The 20,787-nt window shown below is 44.2% G+C and overlaps 1 protein-coding gene across 1 annotated transcript in view; it reads right to left on the reverse strand.

Annotated features, from left to right (window-relative positions):
• The window catches only part of baz2a (bromodomain adjacent to zinc finger domain, 2A), a 42,738-nt gene that overhangs the window by 21,364 nt on the left and 587 nt on the right, over nucleotides 1-20,787 (reverse strand). Inside the window, exons 2-6 of the mRNA XM_036987945.1 lie at nucleotides 20,273-20,402; nucleotides 19,063-19,956; nucleotides 1,911-4,082; nucleotides 667-918; nucleotides 142-537 (exon numbers count right to left, since the gene is read on the reverse strand). Of these exons, the coding sequence (XP_036843840.1) occupies nucleotides 142-537; nucleotides 667-918; nucleotides 1,911-4,082; nucleotides 19,063-19,956; nucleotides 20,273-20,402 (3,844 nt within the window). The remainder of the gene's footprint in view (nucleotides 1-141; nucleotides 538-666; nucleotides 919-1,910; nucleotides 4,083-19,062; nucleotides 19,957-20,272; nucleotides 20,403-20,787) is intronic.

The following is a 20,787-nucleotide window of genomic DNA, read 5'->3' on the forward strand; positions in this document are numbered from 1 at the left end:
TTTCAGCTCATGAAACATGGGACCAACACTTTACATGTTGTGTTTATATTTTTGTTCAGTATACATCTAGAGAAACAACAAAAAAATATATACAATAATTTCTATAATTTCCAGAATCAAAATAGTTAGCGTGTTCATTACCAGCAGTGGAACTGTCATCTCCGTCATTGTCGTTATTGCCATCATTGGGTTTAGTGTTAACATCAATTTTCGCTATTTTGGGTGGCATCGGTTCCAGATTCTTGACCCTAACCTTCTTGGGTTTGATGGTCGGCGGGGTCTCGCCACTGGTCAGACATGGTTCATTGATGGTAGTGACTGGTCCACTTTGACCAGAAAGTAAGCCTTCAGCAGAACGTTCAGCCTCTTCTGTGACTGCTACTGATTCTGTCTTCTTTCTCTTTCTTGGTGGTCCCTTCTCCTTTTTCTCTACGACCTCTCCTTTCTCAAGCTTCTTCTTCCTCTCCACCTTTATCTTATCCACCTTTGGAGTTTTAACAGCGGACCTCCGCTGTGCTTGCCCGGGGACCTGAGGAACTGGAGAGAATGATAACAGAAAGTCAGAAATCCTTGCTTGGCTATTGTACACAACTTTGTTTGCTCAAAATGAACTGGAGTTGCACAGAAATATCATAAAGGAAAAAAGGGACAAAGAAGTTGGTTTACCGGGAGTGGAGGCTGCTGGAGTGCGTGGCTTCCTGGGTTTCCTTGGTGTCTTTTGGCTGGTGGTGGGTACGGCTGGGGCGGCTAAGGGCAGGAGTGGGGCTGCAACCAGGTTCCCCACCAGGGCACTGAGCGCCGCTGTGTTCTTGCTTTTGTCCATAACAGGGGGAGCCATGATACTAACGGCACTGGCCTTGGTGGTGCCAGCACAGTCGGGTATATCCTGGCCCTCCGACTCACATTCCCCTTCAAACCCTGTCAAGAGGTCATAAGATTAAGGGTTAATGGTTAACAACCTCAAATGAACTGACAGTCACTGTATGTTGACAAAATAAGTGCTCCCATAGCTGGCTGTGATAAATATGAGTTGATAATTAATCAACTCTAATTTCCAAGTTCCAACCAACAACTCTTCAACCATCTACCCACACACTATCTTACATAAAGATGCTACACAGGGTTTTAAAAATATTTGCGTTGTAATTTTAGAAAATGACCGTAACATACTGTATCTGCAGTAATAGTGTAATGATAGTGTTTCACAGTGTTAATAACCACCAGCGTTGTGATTGGCTGTGATTTTGCATCCTGATTTCTCCTGCTGGAGAGGCATCTGTTGTCAAAATGGGAAAGCTGTTCTGACTTTGTGGCTGTATCTAGTGGAAATCGCTCTGTCATTTCCTGGTTGCAAGACTTCTACACTCAATTTCAGTTTAAGTGAGAAAACAAGCACTTGGTTTAGGGAATCAATGTACCATCTAAATCACTGTGAAATTATTTTGTCAATAACAAAGTAAAAGGCTCCAACACAAGTTGAGCCTTTTACTTTCGGTTTTGGTCCACCAACTTCAAACACCTGTAAAAACCATATGCTTTGTTATTGACAAAATAATTTCACAGCGATTTAGATGCGACCGCATTTTTCACACATGTTCAAAACATCAAGAAGAGACTATGTTGGGATTCACAATACATTTCAGATCATTTGGGAAATTATTTTTAAAAAAAATCATTTAAAATAAATGTAAAAAATTAAATTAAATAAATAAATAAAAATCGGTCCCATAACTTGATTCAGATTTGTGCCACAAATGCCAAAACGTTTGGATTGCTTTCATACCTTGTCCATAGACAGCTTACACAGAGTAAGGAAACCAATGTGTCATTTTGTAATTTGGTTGAAATAACCCTTTAAGCTAATTAAATACAAACACAGGTTGTCATATCAACTATGGCAAGGATCTTACCTTTGTAGGCTGGGGGTGGTTTGGCAGGGCCATTTGAGCTTGACCGGGAGACGTCATTCTGGGAGGATTCAACACAGGAGTCCTCCATCTGAGAGGTGTTGTTCAGAGAGGAATCCAGCATGGACACCCCGGTGCTCAGGCAGCTGTCAATGGTCTCCTCTGCCTGGGAAGAGTCCTCTGTTTGGGTATCATCCAGCGTCAAGTCCCTGGAATCCGCCACAGAGGAGAAGCTGCTATCTATTGTAGTGTCAGCAACATGTGATATTTCATCCTCACGAGAGGGGTGATCCATGTGAGAGCTGTCATCCAAACAAGAGGTATCGTCAAATCGAGATTTGCCGCCATCTATGCGAGAGCTGTCATCCAATTGAGAGGTGGCATCCAATCGAGAGCAGTCTTTATCCATGCGAGAGGTATCATCAAACCGAGAGGTTTCACCATCTACACGGAAGCTGTCATCCAATCGAGACGTGTCATCCATTCGAGAGTTAGCGCCAAGTCTAGAAGTGTCACCAAACTGAGATGTGTCATTGAGTGACGAGTCGTTACAGGCGTCATCCTCTTCAGTAAAGCTGGTTTTCTCCATCCTGGTGCTGTCGAGGCACGTGGACACCTGTGACGACTCGTCCGCAGACTCCTCAAACGTTGACTCGTCCGTCTCACAGGTGTCATCCAGACCTCTTCTCTCCAGGGGAGAGTGTCTCAGGGGGGCGGTGTCCATTCTCGCCCCACACATTTTGTCGCCAAAGGAGTTCTCTTGGTCCTTGGGAGGCGGAGGAGTCCCAGGAATATCTGTGAGGGGTTTGTGTGAGTGTTTTTCAGATTGACGAGTAAGAGACTTGGTGGCATCCATCTTTGATGGTGTTCTAACTGGGTCGACTTTAGGCTGTGGAGAACTCGCCTCTAGTTTTCCAGGTGGTTCTACAGAGGGTTCCTTCTTGTTACCCATGGCCTTCTTATTCCCCATGTCTCGCTCCTTTGGCTCAGCGGAAAACATGCATTTAGGGGCTTGTGGAGGAGCAGGAATGGATAGGGAAGGCGCAGAGACAGCAGGAGGGGTTGAGGGGACCATATGAAGAGCAGTCATCACTGCACGAGGCACAAACACCAAGGCAGGAGGCTCAGACATTGAAGAAACTCCGGGGGCTTGAGCTTTAGGGCCTTGACCTGTTAAAGGAGGCATAGATACCTCCTTTGGAGACGAGGACACTGCAGACGCAGACTCTGTGGAGGGAACAGAAACTGCTGGGGGAGGAGTAGACACAGATCGAGGAGGTGAGGACACTGATATAGAAGGTGCACTGACTGCCCAAGGAGGACCGGGCACTGCTGAGGAATTTTGCCTTACTGCCAACAAGGTAGTAGACACCGCTGGGGGGGACACAGAAACCCTTGGGGGAGGTGCAACTGCAGATATTGATGGAGTCCAAAACTTTTCTCGAGGAGCTCCAGATAAAGCTATGGGTCTGGATCCTTGAACCATCTGCTGAAGTGCAGAGATGGGTGCAGACATGGAGCGCGAGGGAGCACCCACCATAGTAGGAGTAGAGACCATCGCAGGAGGGGCAGATGTCATGGGAGCAGTCTGATGTGCCACAGACACTGGGGGAGGAGCACTGACTGGATGGGGAGCAGACACAGCTGGAGGTATAGAGGATTTGTCCAGGAGAAGAGGTGGTGCAGGTGGCTTGGGAAGAGTTACAGACACTGACGAGGGTGGAGATGCCACTGATGGAGGTGTGGACAAAGACACTGGAGAAGGTCTTGTGCTCATCAGAGGAGGCGAAGACAGCCCGGGAGGAGGTCCAAGCACAAGGAGAGAAGGAGAAGAGGACATGGGAGCCGCTGAGTTTCGGGGAGGCGCAGGACTAACAGAGAAGGATGAAACGACAGGAGGTCCTAATGTACCCATTGGAGGAGTAGACATAGCAGTAGGTGCAGAGAGCCTAGAATGGGTGGAAGGCGCAGACACAGCCGGAGGATGGGACGACATCGAGTGTGGAGGCGCAGGTGGCGCAGACTCCCTCGCTGAAGTTGCCATTTCATGGTGCTGGGCCATCGGCTGCTCAGAGCGCTGGCAGTAGTCAATCGTAGGCACCAGCTGGGTGACAGACGCCCTCTCCATCCCATTATAGCCTTTATCCACATCCTTAAACACTTCACTCATCCGCCCTAAGGAACAGGAACACAAACAACAGTGAGACCATTAGAAACGACAGAAAGACAACACAGCAGCCACAAGGTAACTCTAAGAGGGAATCTGGAGAGCAGATGGCGCTTTTAAAAAACACCTTGGGGACAATCTGCTGCATGCCAGCGTGCCACCTCAGTAAGACAGCAAAGGCGGCATTATAAATAGTGGCTGTATCATTGCAAGGGGCGAGGAGTTTTTTTATTATGCATTGTGGTGCACATTAGATTTGAGGTATGGCGGTGGAGAATAAGGATGTGTAGGTGAGATAGGATAGGATGTGTAGGTGAGATATACAATTTTGGATGACAGTACATTTGACACACTCTCTTCTCCTCCGCTCATTACTGCATGTGCTGCCATAGAAATAAAATGAATAGAACAGGTGTCACCCACTCAAGTTAACGATGGCATAATGGGTGGAAGTCGGAAGTTTACATACACCATAGCCAAATACTCAAACATAACGATGATCATTATGGCCAAAGAGTTATATTTTTGTTTCATCGGACCAGAGGACATTTCTCCAAAAAGTATGATCTTTGTCCCCATGTGCAGTTGCAAACCGTAGTCTGGCTTTTTTATGGCGGTTTTGGAGCAGTGGCTTCTTCCATGCTGAGCGGCCATGATGTCAAGCAAAGGTAGGCCTTGAAATACATCCACAAGTACACCTCAAATTGACTCAAATTATGTCAATTAGCCTATCAGAAGATTCTACAGCCATGACATGATTTTCTGGAATTTTCCAAGCTGTTTAAAGGCACAGTCAACTTAGTGTATGTAAACTTCTGACCCACTGGAATTGTGATACAGTGAATTTTAAGTGAAATAATCGGTTTATAAACAATTGTTGGAAAAATTACTTATGGTATACACAAAGTAGATGTCCTAACCAACTTGCCAAAACTATAGCTTAACAAGAAATTTGTGGCAGTTGTAAAACGAGTTTTAATGACTCCAACCAAAGTTTATGTAAACTTCTGACTTCAACTGTAGATGTTTTTTTTTGCATTGGATATATTTACCATATTATACAGAGACAGAAACATAAACCCTTTACCTTATCATAAGTAGACATAATTGCAAATGATTATATCCTTCCGTACAGAAAAAAAAACTGTTTAGTTACGAATTGAACTTTAATTAAATGAATTGACTCTTCACATGGGATGATTTCACTGAACAACACAAGGGAATATTGAATGATCTCCAATGATCCATCACATCTCCCAAAAACATTTAACATACATCTGTAAAATGATAGTCTGGAAACTAAAGCTTTGGTTGTGTTCCTCTCAGGGTTCCATGTCTTCTCCCTAGACCTCCTCTATGTCGGCGGCAGGTAGCCTAGTGGTTAGAGCATTGGGCCAGTAACTGAAAGGTTGCTAGATCAAATCCCTGAGCTGACAAGGTAAAAATATGTTGTTCTGCCCCTGAACAAGGCAGTTCCTTGTTGTCATTGTAAATAAGAATGAACTTGCCTAGTTAAATAAAGGTTAAACATGAGACATCAGACTCTAGGCCTCATCTTCACTGTCACTTTCCAACCTTGTTGAGGATGGCTTGTTGTCAGGCTCAAATTTGCTCAGATGGCCACCAATTCTTCAACCCTTGTATTGATCAGCCTGTTGCGTGTTCCCAAACAAGGACCATTTGCGCTCTGAGGCGTCTGATGTTGGTGGGATTTGGAGGATGATAGAGGCAACAGGGGAAAGAGCCTCAGATCCACAAAGTCCCTTCCACCGGGTGGTTTTTTTTGTTGAATTTTTACCCCTTTTTCTCCCCAATTTCGTAGTGTCCAATTGTTGTAGTAGCTATTATCTTGTCTCATCGCTACAACTCCCGTACGGGCTCGGGAGAGACGAAGGTTGAAAGTCATGCGTCCTCCGATACACAACCCAACCTAGCCGCACTGCTTCTTAACGCAGCGCGCATCCAACCCGGAAGCCAGCCGCACCAATGTGTCGGAGGAAACACCGCGCAAACCTTGGTTAGCGCGCACTGCGCCCGGCCCGCCACAGGAGGTGCTGGTGTGCGATGAGACAAGGACATCCCTACCGACCAAGCCCTCCCTAACCCGGACGACGCTAGGCCAATTGTGCGTCGCCCAACGGACAACGGACAACGGACCTCCCGGTAGCGGCCGGTTACGACAGAGCCTGGGCGCGAACCAAGGATCTCTGATGGCACAGCTGGCGCTGCAGTACAGCACCCTTAACCACTGCGCCACCCGGGAGGCCTCCACCGGGTGGTTGATGAGATATGTTGGCACAACTGCCATATTGCATCTCCATCCCAAAGCCCTTGCCTGGAAGTGTACTTCGCCAGACTACCAAGAACCTTGCCCTCATCCAGGCCAAGGTGGCAAGACACGGTATTGATGACACTTGTTGATCTCTGCACCAGAAAGGATGCTCTTGCCAGCATACTTGGGGTCCAACATGTAAGCTGCGGCGTGTATGGGCTTCAGGCTTCAGGCAGAAGTCTTCACGCTTTTTGATGTATTTCAGAACTCCAGCATCCTCTACTTGTAACAGTGAAGTGGGCAAAACAGTACAGATTTATTCTCTTACATCTGCAAGCAGAGTCTGAACATCAGACAGGATGGCATTGTCTCCCTCAATCCGTGCAATGGTTGCTGCTATAGGTTTCAGGAGATTCAAGCTGCTTACCACTCTCTCCCAAAATACATCATCCAGGAGGATGCGCTTGATGGGGCTGTCCATATCGGCAGACTGTGATATGGCAATTTCTTGGAGAGACTCCTTCCCCTCCAGGAGACTGTCAAACACGACGACAATAACACCCCAATGGGTGTTGCTGGGCAGCTTCATCAAGCGGATCCTCATGGATAATGTATTTTGGGAGAGAGTGGTAAGCAGCCTGAATCTCCTGAAACCTATAGCAGCAACCATTGCACGGATTGAGGGAGACAATGCCATCCTGTCTGATGTTCAGACTCTTCTTCTCACTTTGCTTGGTGAGGTAGATTTCTGCTATAACTTGATGGCCCTTCACATATCTAACCATTTCCTTGGCTCTCTTGTAGAGTGTATCCATTGTTTTCAGTGCCATGATGTCCTTGAAGAGCAGATTCAATGCATGAGCAGCACAGCCAATGGGTGTGATGTGAGGGTAGGACTCCTCCACTTTAGACCAAGCAGCCTTCATGTTCGCAGCATTGTCTGTCACCAGTGCAAATACCTTCTGTGGTTCAAGGTCATTGATGACTGCCTTCAGCTCATCTGCAATGTAGAGACCGGTGTGTCTGTTGTCCCTTGTGTCTGTGCACTTGTAGAATATGGGCTGTATGCTGGACGAAGAACTTTCAAAAATCTCTTCCAATGCACATTGCCTGTGAGCATCAGAGGTGAACCAGTTGCATACACAGCTCGAGCAAGACATTCATCAGCATTTCTCTGACTATGTTCCTCCATTGAGCCAAAAAAAACTGATTCCAGGAGGACCATGAGCTGTTGCTATCGATAAGGTGTCTGATTCATAATTTTCACCTCAAATAGAAGTAGAGCGACTTTTGTCAGAGGTTGCTTGTTGTGAGAGCTGAGGCAACTAAATGCACTTGGCCTGATGATTCTGCATCTTTGTTACATTCTTCACATGATTTGACGCAATATTTGCAAATGTACACAGCTTTTCCTTCTACATTAGCTGCAGTGAAATTATATAGTGCCCGTTACATTTTCCTATAACTTTTCTTGATGAATTTAAGCAAAATTCTCAACATTCACCGGCTTAAGTTCCCATCGAACATTTCAGGAAAAGTACCATAAAGTTTCCGACAATCTGCAACCCTAGCTAACACAACAACCTCTCCCTCAATGTGAGCAAGACAAAAGAGCTGATCGTGGACTACAGGAAAAGGTGGGCTGAACAGGCCCCGTGCTTCCCATCTATGTTTCTTCCTAGGTTCCTGCCTTTCTAGGGAGTTTTTCCTATCAACCATGCTTCTACATCTACATTGCTTTCTGTTTGGAGTTTTGGGCTGGGTTTCTGTATAGCGCTTTGTGACATGCGCTGATGTCAAAAGAGCTTCATAAATACATTTGATTGATTGATTGATTAACATCTACGGGGCTAAAGTGGAGCAGGTTGAGAGCTTAAAGTTCCTTGGTGTCCAAATCACCAATGAACTGTCATGGTGCAAAAACACCAAGACAGTTGTGAAGAAGGCACGACAACACCTTTTCCCCCTCAGGAGACTGAAAAGATTTGTCATGGGTCCCCAGATCCTCAAACATTTTGACAGCTGCACCATAGAGAGCATCCTAACTGTTTGTGTCACCTCCTGGTATGGCACCTGCTCGGCATCTGACCGTAAGGCTCTACAGAGAGTAATGCGTACGGCCCAGTACATGGGGCCAAGCTTCCTGACATCCATCCGGTGTCACAGGAAGGCCCACATTTTTTTCGAAGTTCTACTGCGGTACCGCAGCGCCAAGTCTAGGACCAAAAGGCTCCTTAACAGCTTCTACCCCCAAGCCATAAGACTGCTGAACAATTAATCAAAATGGCAACAAGGACTATTTCAATTGAACCCTCCCCCCTTGTTTTTACACTGCTGCTACTCGCTGTTTATTATGTATATATAGTCACTTAACAAATTACCGACTAACCTGCACCACTGCACATTGCCTCGGTATCAGTACCCCCTGTATATAACATCGGTATTGTTATGTCATTTTCCTTGCAGACCCTTTACTCAGTACTTTGTTGAAGAACCTTGGACAGCAATTGCAGCCTCGAGTCGTCATTGGTATGACGCTACATGCATGGCACACCTGTATTTGGGGAGTTTCTCCCATTCTTCTCTGCAGATCCTCTCAAGTTCTGTCAAGTTGGATTGGGAGCGTCGCTACACAGCTATTTTCAGCTCTCTCCAGAGATAGGGCTCTGGCTAGGCCACTCAAGGACATTCAGAGACTTGTCCCGAAGCCACTCCTTCGCTGTCTTCGCTGTATGCGTCGGGTCATTGTCCTGTTGGAAGGTGAACCTTCGCCCCAAATCAAATCAAACTTTATTTGCCACACGCGCCGAATACAACAAGTGTAGACTTTATCTTGAAATGCTTACTCCAAGCCCTTAACCAAAAATGTAGTTCAAGAAGAAGAAAATACGTACCAAGTAGGCTAAATTAAAGTAATAATAAAAAGTAACACAATAAGAATAACGAGGCTATACTTTTTATTTTATTTAACTATGCAAGTCAGTTAAAGAACTATTTCTTATTTACAATGACGGCCTAGGAACAGTGGGTTAACCTGCCTTGTTCAGGAGCAGAACGACAGATTTTCACCTAACCTTACCTAACCATACGGTTACTGGCCCAACGCTCTAACCACTAGGCTACCTGCCACCCCTATGTACAGGGGGCACCGGTACCGAGTCAGTGTGCAGGGATACAGGCTAGTTGAGGTAATCTGTACATGTAGGTTGGGGCGAAGTGACTATGCATAGGTAACAAACAGCGAGTAGCAGCAGTGTACGGGGGGGGTCAATGTAAATTGTCCGGTGGCGATTTTTATGAATTGTTCAGCAGTCAAATGGCTTGGGGGTAGAAGCTGTTGAGGAGCCTTTTGGTCCTAGACTTGGCGCTCTGGTTCCACTTGCCGTGCGGTAGCAGAGAAAACAGTCTATAACTTGGGTGACTGGAGTCTCTAAAAATTTGATTTTATTATCCTCTGACACCGCCTAATATATAGGTCCTGGATGGTAGGAAGCTTGGCCCCAGTGATGTACTGGGCCATTTGCACTACCCTCTGTAGCGCCTTACGGTCAGATGCCGAGCAGTTGCCATACTGAGGTCCTGAGCGCTCTGGAGCAGGTTTTTATCAAAGATCTCTGTACTTTTCTACATTCATCTTTCCCTCGATCCTGACTAGTCTCCCAGTCCATGCCACTGAAAAACATCCCTACGGCATGATGCTGCCACCACCATGCTTCACCGTAGGGATGGTGCCAGGTTTCCTCCAGACGTGACACGTGGCATTCAGGCCAAAGAGTTCAATATCTTGGTTTCATTCGACCAGAGAATCTGGTTTCTAATTTTGCAAATTGCAAGTGGGCTTGCATGTGCTTTTTACAGAGGAGTGGCTTCCATTTGGCCACTACCATAAAGGCCTGATTGGAGTGATGCAGAGATGGTTGTCCTTCTCCAAGGTTTCCCGTCTCCACAGAGGAACTGTGGACCTCCCTGACCAAGGCCGTTATCCCCCGATTGCTCAGTTTGGCCGGGGAGACAGCTCTAGGAAGAATCTTGGTGGATCCAAACTACGTCCATTTAAAAGAATGCCCAAAGTAAACTGCCTGTTATTCGGGAGCAGAAGCTAGAATATGCATATAATTAGTAGATTTGGATAGAAAACACTCTAAAGTTTCCAAAACTGTTAAAATAATGTCCTGAGTATAACATAACTCATATGGCAGGCGAAAACATGAGAAAAATCCAACCAGGAAGTGGGAAATCTGAGGTTTGTAGTTTTTCAAGAGATTGCCTATCCAATATTCATTGCACTTCCTAAGGCTTCCACTAGATGTCAACAGTCTTTAGAAAGTTGCTTCAGGCTTCTATTGTGAAAGGGGGGAGAATAAGAGCTGTTTCAACAATTGGTCAGGTTGAAAGCCTTTAGTTTAGTTTAGTCTCGCACGCGGCCGTGAGCACGAGCTCCGTTCCCTTTCCAATGACAAAGGAATTGTCCAGTTGGAATATTATTTAAGAATTATGATAAAAAGATCCTAAAGATTGATTATATACATCGTTTGACATGTTTCTACGAACTGTAATGGAACTTTGACTTTTCGTCTGGACTTAAGTGCCCGCGGTTTGTGCATTTGGATTAGTGAACTAAACGCGCGAACAAATGGAGGTATTTGGACATAAATTATGGACTTTATTGAACAAAACTAACATTTATTGTGGAACTGGGTATCCTGGGAGTGCATTCCGATGAAGATCATCAAAGTGAATATTTATAACGCTATTTCTGACTTTTGTTGACTCCACAACATGGCGGGTATCTGTATGGCTTGTTTTGGTGGTTGAGCGCTGTTCTCAGATTATCGCATGGTGTGCTTTCAGCATTAAGCTTTTTTGAAATCTGACACAACAGTTGCATTAAGGATTAGTTTATCTCTAAGGAAAAAATAAACTGTTTCCAAAGTGTTCATAGATACAGTCAGGAAGAACTATTGGATATCAGAGCGACGTCAACTTACCAGCACTACGACCAGGAATACGACTTTCCCGAAGCGGATCTTTTGTCTGAACCACCCAGGGCATTTGAACGGATTCCAGAGGCTGACCCAAAACAATGTCGCCGCAGAAGAGGAAGACTGAGCGGTCTTCTGGTCAGACTTCGGCGGCCCACACACCCCCCACCGCTTCCGAGTATATTACTCGCTAATGTCCAGTCTCTAGATTACAAGGTAATTAGGACAGGGGTTGCTTTCCAGAGCAACATCAGCGATTGTAACATACTGATTCACAGAAACATGGCTCTCCCGGGATATGCTTTTGGAGTTGATACAGTCACCGTGTCACGCCAACAGAAATAAACATGTCTCTGGGAAGAAGAAGGGCGGGGGTGTATGTTTTAATGATTAACAACTCAGGGTGCAATTCTAATAGCATACAGGAACTCAAGTCCCTTGGTTCACCTGACCTAGAATTCCTCACAATGAAATGCCGACCGCATTATCTCCCAAGAGAATTCTTGTTGGTTATTGTCATAGCCGTGTATATCCTCCCTCAAGCCGATACCACGACAGCCCTTAGGGAACTTCACATCTCCACTTCGCTGATCCTCAACACTGGGGCCCCACAAGGGTGCGTGCTCAGCCCCCTCCTGTACTCCCTGTCGACCCATGACTGCGTGGCCATGCACACCTCCAACTCAATCATCAAGTTTGCAGACGTCACAACAGTAGTGGGCTTGATTACAAACAATGACCAGACAGCCATATAGGGAGGAGGTGAGGGCCCTCGGAGAGTGGTGTCACAAAAACAACCTCTCACTCAACATCAACAAAACAAAGGAGATGATTGTGGACTTCAGGAAACAGCAGAGGGAGCACCCCCCTATCCACATCGATGGGACAGTAGTGGAGAGGGCAGTAAGTTAAGTTCTTCGGCGTACACATCACGGACAAACTGAATTGGTCCACCCACACAGACAGCGTCGTGAAGAAGGCGCAGCAGCGCCTCATCAACCTCAGGAGGCTGAAGAAATTTGGCTTGTCACCAAAAGCACTCAACTTCTACAACCGTAAGGCTCTCCAGAGGGTAGTGAGGTCTGCACAACGCATCACCGGGGGCAAACTACCTGCCCTCCAGGACACCTACACCACCCGATGTCACAGGAAGGCCATAAAGATCATCAAGGACAACAATCACCCGAACCACTGCCTGTTCACCCCGCTATCATCCAGAAGTTGAGGGCAGTACAGGTGCTTCAAAGCAGGGACCGAGAGACTGAAAAACAGCTTCTATCTCAAGGCCATCAGACTGTTAAACAGCCACCACTAACATTGAGTGGCTGCTGCCAACACACTGACTCAACTCCAGCCACTTTAATAATGGGAATTGATGGAAAATATATCACTAGCCACTTTAAACAATGCTACTTAATATCATGTTTACATACCCTACATTACTCATCTCATATGTATACACTGTACTAGATACCATCTACTGCATCTTGCCTATGCCGTTCTGTACCATCACTCATTCAGATATCTTTATGTACATATTAATTATCCCTTTACCCTTCACAATCGTGTATACGATTGTAGTTGTGGAATTGTTAGGTTAGATTACTCGTTGTTTATTACTACATTGTCGGAACTAGAAGCACAAGCATTTCGCTACACTCGCATTAACATCTGCTAACCATGTGTATGTGACAAATAAATTTGATTTGATTTTGAGGGTGGTGCGGTCTGCACAACGCATCACCGGGGTCAAACTACCTGCATTCCAGTACACCTAAGCCACCGATGTCACAGGAAGGCCAAAAAGATCATCAAGGACAACAACCACCCGAGCCACTACCTGTTCCCCCCACTACCATCCAGAAGGCGAGGTCAGTACAGGTGCATCAAAGCTGTGACCGAGAGAAAGAAAAAAAGCTTATATGTCAAGGCCATCAGGCTGTTAAACATCCATCACTAACACAGAGGCTGCTGCCCACAAACTTGAGTTCCTTGGCCACTTTAATGGATCACTAGTCACTTTAATAATGTTTATACTGTATTTTATACCATCTATTGAGTCTTGCCTATGCCGCTCTGTCATTGCTCATCCATACATTTATACTTTCTTATTCCAGTCCTTTACCTAGATGTGTGTATTAGGTAGTTGTTGTGTAATTGTTAGATTACTTGTTAGATATTGCTGCACTGTCGGAACTAGAAGCACAAGCATTTCGCTACACTCGCAACAACATCTACTAACCATGTGTATGTGACCAATAAAATTTGATTTGATTTTGTGTGCCTTTCCAAATCATGCCCAATCAATTGAATTTACCACAGGTGGACTCCAATCAAGTTGTAGAAACATATCAAGGATGATCAATGGAAACAGGATGCACCCGAGTTCAATTTTGAGCAAACGGTCTAAATACTAATGTAAATAAGGTATTTCTGTAAACAACAATTACTTGTTTTCGCTTTGTCATTAAGGGGTAGTGTGTGTAGATTGATGGGGGTATTTTATCCATTTCAGAATAAGTAACTAAAGTTACTTTGAAAAAGTATTTCACTAAAATCCAAACTGCTGTGAAAAAAAAGTCCATATTTAAATCTAAAATGTCACAAAAATTGCAAGAACAAATCACTATGGGGGTCATATGTTAAGAATAGAGGTTGACAGATTAATCGGAATGGCCGATTAATTAGGGCCGATTTCAAGTTCTCATAACAATCGGTAATCTGCATTTTTGGACACCGATCATGGCCGATTACATTGCACTCCACGAGGAGACTGCATGGCAGGCTGACTACCTGTTATGCGAGTGCAGCAAGGAGCCAAGGTAAGGTGCTAGCTAGCATTAAACATATCTTATAAAAAACAATCCATCTTAACATAATCACTAGTTAACTACACATGGTTGATGATATTACTAGTTTACCTAGCATGTCCTGCGTTGCATATAATCGATGCAGTGCCTTTAATTTATCATTGAATCATATCCGACTTCGCCAAACGGGTGATTTAACAAGCGAATTCGCGAAAAAAGCACTGTTGTTGCACCAATGTGTACCTAACCCTAAACATCAACTCCTTTCTTAAAATCAATACACAAGTATATGTTTTTAAACCTGCATGTTTAGTTATTATTGCCTGCTAACATGAATTTATTTTAACTAGGGAAATTGTCACTTCCCTTGCGTTCTGTGCAACAGGGTCAGGGTATATGCAGCAGTTTGGGCCACCTGGCTCGTTGCGAACTGTGTGAAGACTATTTCTATCCTAACAAGACAACCAACTTCACCAAACAGGGGATGATTTAACAAAAGGTCATTTGCGAAAAAAGCACAATCGATGCACGAATGTACCTAACCATAAACATCAATGCCTTTCTTAAAATCAATACACAGAAGTATATTTTTTTAAACCTGCATATTTAGTTAATATGGTCAAATACGGAAACTATCATCTCGAAAACAAAACGTTTATTCTTTCAGTGAAATACGGAACCGTTCCGTATTTTATCTAACGGGTGGCATCCATAAGTCTAAATATTCCTGTTACATTGTACAACCTTCAATGTTATGTCATAATTATGTACAATTCGGGCAAATTAGTTCGCAACGAGCCAGGCGGCCCAAACTGTTGCATATACCCTGACTCTACGTGCAATGAACGCAAGAGAAGTGACACAATTTCCCTAGTTTAATATTGCCTGCTAACCTGGATTTCTTTTAATGACATAAGGCTCTTATTTCTGTGTGTTATTATGTTAGAATTAAGTCTATGATTTGATATTTGATAGAGCAGTCTTGACTGAGCGATGGTAGGCACCAGCAGGCTCGTAAGCATTCATTCAAACAGCACTTTCCTGCATTTGCCAGCAGCTCTTCGCAATTCTTCAAGAATTGCGCTGTTTATGACTTTAAGCCTATCAACTCCCGAGATTAGGCTGGTGTAACCGATGTGAAATGGCTAGCTAGTTAGCGGGACGCGTGCTAATAGCGTTTCAAACATCACTCGCTCTGAGACTTGGTGTGGTTGTTCCCCTTGCTCTGCATGGGTAACGATGCGTCGAGGGTGGCTGTTGTCGATGTGTTCCTGGTTCAAGCCCAGGTAGGAGCGAGGAGAGGGACGGAAGCTATACTGTTACACTGGCAATACTAAAGTGCCTATAAGAACATCCAATAGTCAAAGGTATATGAAATACAAATGGTATAGAGAGAAATAGTCCTATAATAACTACAACCTAAAACTTCTTACCTGGGAATATTGAAGACTCATGTTAAAAGGAACCACCAGCTTTCATATGTTCTCATGTTCTGAGCAAGGAACTTAAACGTTAGCTTTTTACATGGCACATATTGCAATTTTACGCTGTGTTTTTGCATTATTTAAACCAAATTGAACATGTTTCATTATTTATTTGAGGCTTAAAAAAATTTATTGATGTATTATATGAAGTTAAAATTAAAGTGTTCATTCAGTATTGATGTAATTGTCATTATTACAAATAAAAACATTTTTAAAAAATTGAAAAAGTCAAGGGGTCTGAATACTTTACGAATGCACTGTATATGTAAACCAACTATGCCTAGTAGGCTAGGTCCAAGGCTTGACTCTGTCAATCACCACATTCTTATCGGCAGACTAAACAGCCTTGGTTTCTCAAATGACTGCCTCGCCTGGTTCACCAACTACTTCTCAGATAGAGTTCAGTGTGTCAAATCGGAGGGCCTGTTGTCCGGACCTCTGGCAGTCTCTATGGGGGTGCCACAGGGTTCAATTCTGGGGCCGACTCTTTTGTCTGTATACATCAATGATGTCACTCTTGCTGCTGGCGATTCTCTGATCCACCTCCACGCAGACGATACCATTCTGTATACTTCTGGCCCTTCTTTGGACACTTAACCAAACTCCAGACAAGCTTCAACGCCATACAATTCTCCTTCCGTGGCCTCCAACTGCTCTTAAATTCAAGTAAAACTAAATGCATGCTCTTCAACAGATAGCTACAAGCACCTACCCGCCCGTCCAGCATCATTACTCTGGACGGTTCTGACTTAGAATATCTGGAAAACTTCCAGACTCACAGTAAGCATCTCCAATGCAAAATTAAATCTAGAATCGGCTTCCTATTTTGCAACAAAGCATCCTTTACTCATGCTGCCAAACATACTAGAGGTCGACCAATTATGATTTTTCAACACCGATACAGATTTTTGTTGGCCCAAAAAAAGCCGATACTGATTAGTCGGACGATTTTTATTTATATATTTGTAATGACAATTACAACAATACTGAATGACCATTTTAACTTAATATAATACATCAATAAAATCAATTTAGTCTCAAATAAATAATAAAACATGTTCAATTTGGTTTAAATAATGCAAAAACACAGTGTAAAAGAGCAGAAGTGCAATATGTGCCATGTAAAAAAGCTAACGTTTAAGTTCCTTGCTCGGAACATGAGAACATATGAAAGATGGTGGTTCCTTTTAACACAGAGTCCTCAATATTGCCAGTTTTAGGTTGTAGTTATTATAGGACTATTTATCTCTTTACCATTTGTATTTCATATACCTTTGACTATTGAATGTTCTTATAGGCACTATAGTATTGCCAGCCTAGTCTCGGGAGTTGATAGGCAAACGCAGGAAAGTGCTGTTTGAATGAATGCTTACGAGCCTGCTGCTGCCTACCACCGCTCAGTCAGACTGCTCTATCAAATATCAAATCATAGACTTAATAATATAATAAACAAACAGAAATACAAGCCACTGGTCATTAACATGGTCAGATCCGGAAACTATCATTTCGAAAACAAAATGTTTTGTTCTTTCAGTGAATTACGGAACCGTTCCGTATTTTATCCAACGGGTGGCAACCCTAAGTCTAAATATTGCTGTTACATTGCACAATCTTCCATGTTATGTCATAATTATGTAAAATTCTGGCAAATTAATTAAGGTCTTTGTTAGGAAGAAATGGCCTTTACATAGTTCGCAACGAGCCAGGCGGCCCAAACTGCTGCATATACCCGGACTATGCACGCAAGAGAAGTGACAATTTCCTTAGTTAATATTGCCTGCTAACATGAATTTCTTGCAGGTTAAAAAATATATACTTGTGTATTGATTTTAAGAAATGAATTGATGTTTATGGTTAGGTACATTGGTGCTACGACTGTGCTTTTTTTCACGAATGCACTTTTGTTAAATCAGCACCCGTTTGGCGAAGTAGGCTGTGTAGGCATCCAAAAATGCCAATTACTGATTGTTATGAAAACTTGAAATCGACCCCAATTAATCGGCCATGCCGATTAATCGGTCAACCTCTAAAACATATCTTTGTAAAACTGACTATCCTCCTGACTATCATCCGATCCGTGACTTTGGCGATGTAATTTACAAAATAGCCTCCAATACTCTACTCAGCAAATTGGAGGCAGTCTATCACAGTGCCATCCGTTTTGTCACCAAAGCCCCATATACTACCCACCACTGCAACCTGTATGTTCGTTGGCTGGCCCTCACTTCATATTCATCGCCAAACCCACTGGCTCCAGGTCATCTAAGTCTTTGCTAGGTAAAGCCCCACCTTATCTAAGCTCACTGGTCACCATAGGAGTATCCTCCCGTAGCACGCGCTCCAGCAGGTATATTTCACTGGTCACCGCCCAAAGCCAATTCCTCCTTTGGTCGCCTTCCTTCCAGTTCTCTGCTGCCAATGACTGGAACGTTTTGCAAAAATCACTGAAGCTGGAGACTCATATCTCCCTCACTAACTTTAAGCACCAGCTGTCAGAGCAGCTCACATATCACTGCACCTGTACATAGCTCATCTGTAAATAGCCCATCCAACTACCTCATCCCAACTGTTATTTTTTTGCTCCTTTGCACCCCAGTATCTCTACTTGCACATTAATCTACTGCACATCTATCACTCCAGTGTTAGTTGCTAAATTGTAATTATATTGCCACCATGGAAAATATATTGCCTTACCTCCCTTATCTTACCTAATTTGCATATAGACATATAGACTTTCTATTGTGTCATTGACTGGATGTTTGTATATTCAATGTGTAACTCTGTTGTTGTTTGTGTCGCACATCTTTGCTTTATCTTGGCCAGGTCGCAGTTGTAAACGAAAACTTGTTCTCAACTAGCCTACCTGGTTAAATAAAGGTGAAATAAAAACTGTTTAATGCTGTGTAGGCTAGGTCTACTGTGCAGCCTGTTTGTTAATTTTTTTTTTGCATTTATTTAAGAGGATCAAAATGGAAATAAGTTTAACTTTGTGATTGCTTCCGAGATATTTAGATGCATTATTAATTTTTGTATTTGGTTTCCTAGAGCGGTTCAACTTACCCCACTCTCCTCTTAATGAAAACTTGCTTGGTTAACTTATGAAGTGGAAAAAGTAGACGCTTTGAGAAAACACTGGAATATATGTTTTCATATCAGCAAAGGTTTTCAGTTCTGTCATGGAAACAGTGTTTTAATTAAATCTGCTTAGTACAGCTGAGACACTGATTAGGCCTAATTGAATTAATTGAGTCATCGTTTGGAAAGAAAAATCGCTTTGAAATAGGTATTTCGAACTCCAGTGATCTATGGTGCCGTTTCCACAGACACTGGCTCTAGTGACCATATGAAAATGAAACAGATACTTACTTCCGTAGTGCCATAAAAAAAAGGGACTAGGTTACTCTGAAAACTTGCCACCTGTGTAAATATTTAAATCTTACCTTGCATGACAGCAGGCATCCCCACAGTACCTCCATGGGGACTCCTCTCCCTGGTCTGGCTCTGGGGCGATCCACTATCCGCCATTGTCGAGGGTGACATCATTGGGACAGAGGACACCCCCAGGGGGAGAGGGCTGCCAGTGCCTCCCCGGCCAATGTGGTGGTGCTGTGGGCTGCCCCGTGGAGGGGTGAAATTTTGGGAGGTAGGGGGCATCATCTGAGCCTGGGACTGAGATTGGGATGGGGGCTGGGGTTGTGGAGCGGGAAGAGGTGGGTGCTGGGGCTGGTAGTAGGGAATCCCATTGGGTACCATGCTGTAGTGCTGAGGTTGCTGCTGGTGTTGCTGCTGGTGGTGTGGGTGGTGGTGCGGGTGAAGGTGCTGCTGTGTCTGTTGGTGAGGGGATGACTGTGGAGGCTGCTGCTGGTGATGCTGTGAGGGCGCAATCCCAGGGTGCACCTGGCTCTGGTAGGACCCGTACACACCTTGTGAGTTATACCCCATTGCCATGGCTGTGCTGCTCTGCTGTTGCCCCGGGTTACCCCTGTTCCAGTACTGGCCCCCTGTAAGAGTCACGTTTGGTGGGGCAGCCACGGGTGGCTGACGGGACCCAGGCATGCCCCCGTTCAGTTGGTACTGTCCATGACCCTGGAAGTGGTGCTGGCTCTGTTGCTGCATCCCCCCAGGTGGAGGCTGCTTCTGGTGCATACCATGCCCAGGAGACGAGCCCATGGCTGGGCTGTACTGTGGCTGTCCTCCCCACATGTAGTCGTAGCCCATGCTACTCTGGTGGTGGTTGCTCATGTGGGGGTATGACGCTGTTGGAAGTTGGGAGCCAGGCACACTAGGCCCAATTACAGTAGTGACGCCATTCACATTCATTTCGCCATTCATATCTGCAAAGGTGGTCAGGGGTGAATCAGATTATTAATTGTTCAGTGTGTTCAAATCACACAGCATCCACAGGTCATGCATCCTGTAATCATAAAATGTCCAGTGAATTTAAGGTGAGGTTACATCAATTTGTTGTGGTATGATCAAGATATTGATTGCTTTTGCACTGAACACCTGGTCTAGAGTTACATACAATATTTTGCTCATTATAAGGGTCACGAGACTAGGGCAGAGAGAGATGAAATATAAATCAGTTATTGATATAGAAATAGTGAGGCAGAAAGTAACCACAGCAAATGTGGTTAGAGGGGTACTCACTCTTCCCCTGTGGAGGGAAACTCATGGAGGACCTGTTAGAATAGAGAGAATCCCCTGAGGAGAGTTTCAGTCCTGAGTTAGCAGACACGGAGGAGTGGCTGCCATAGTTGAAATGGTTGTTTGACTCCATCTGAGAAAGACAAGTAGCACAGACCACAAGTCATAAAGAGAAACAAAGAAACCAGAAAAAAATATTTTACCTGCATATCAAAAAAATGTATTTTTAAATCACACAGATTCCATGCAGCTGTCTCATAAACAGGCTATTCTTGCAAGCAGAATACACACGCAATGGATGGTTTTCATAAATAAAATGTGTGTAGTATAAAATAAATAGAAAATTGTATGTTATTTTAAAAACAAAGTAGCTAGCTAGATCCATACACTAATATTACTTGGTTAGAACTGCAGGCGTTGGCAAGCCTGAGATGGACTACTATGGATGACACGGTGTGGAATTAATTATCAAACATTGCCCTCCCATAGCTCCCTAAAAATGTCGCAGTTAGAGCAGC

Source organism: Oncorhynchus mykiss, chromosome 9 (genome assembly GCF_013265735.2).
Source record: "Oncorhynchus mykiss isolate Arlee chromosome 9, USDA_OmykA_1.1, whole genome shotgun sequence".
Lineage (NCBI taxonomy): Eukaryota > Metazoa > Chordata > Actinopteri > Salmoniformes > Salmonidae > Oncorhynchus > Oncorhynchus mykiss.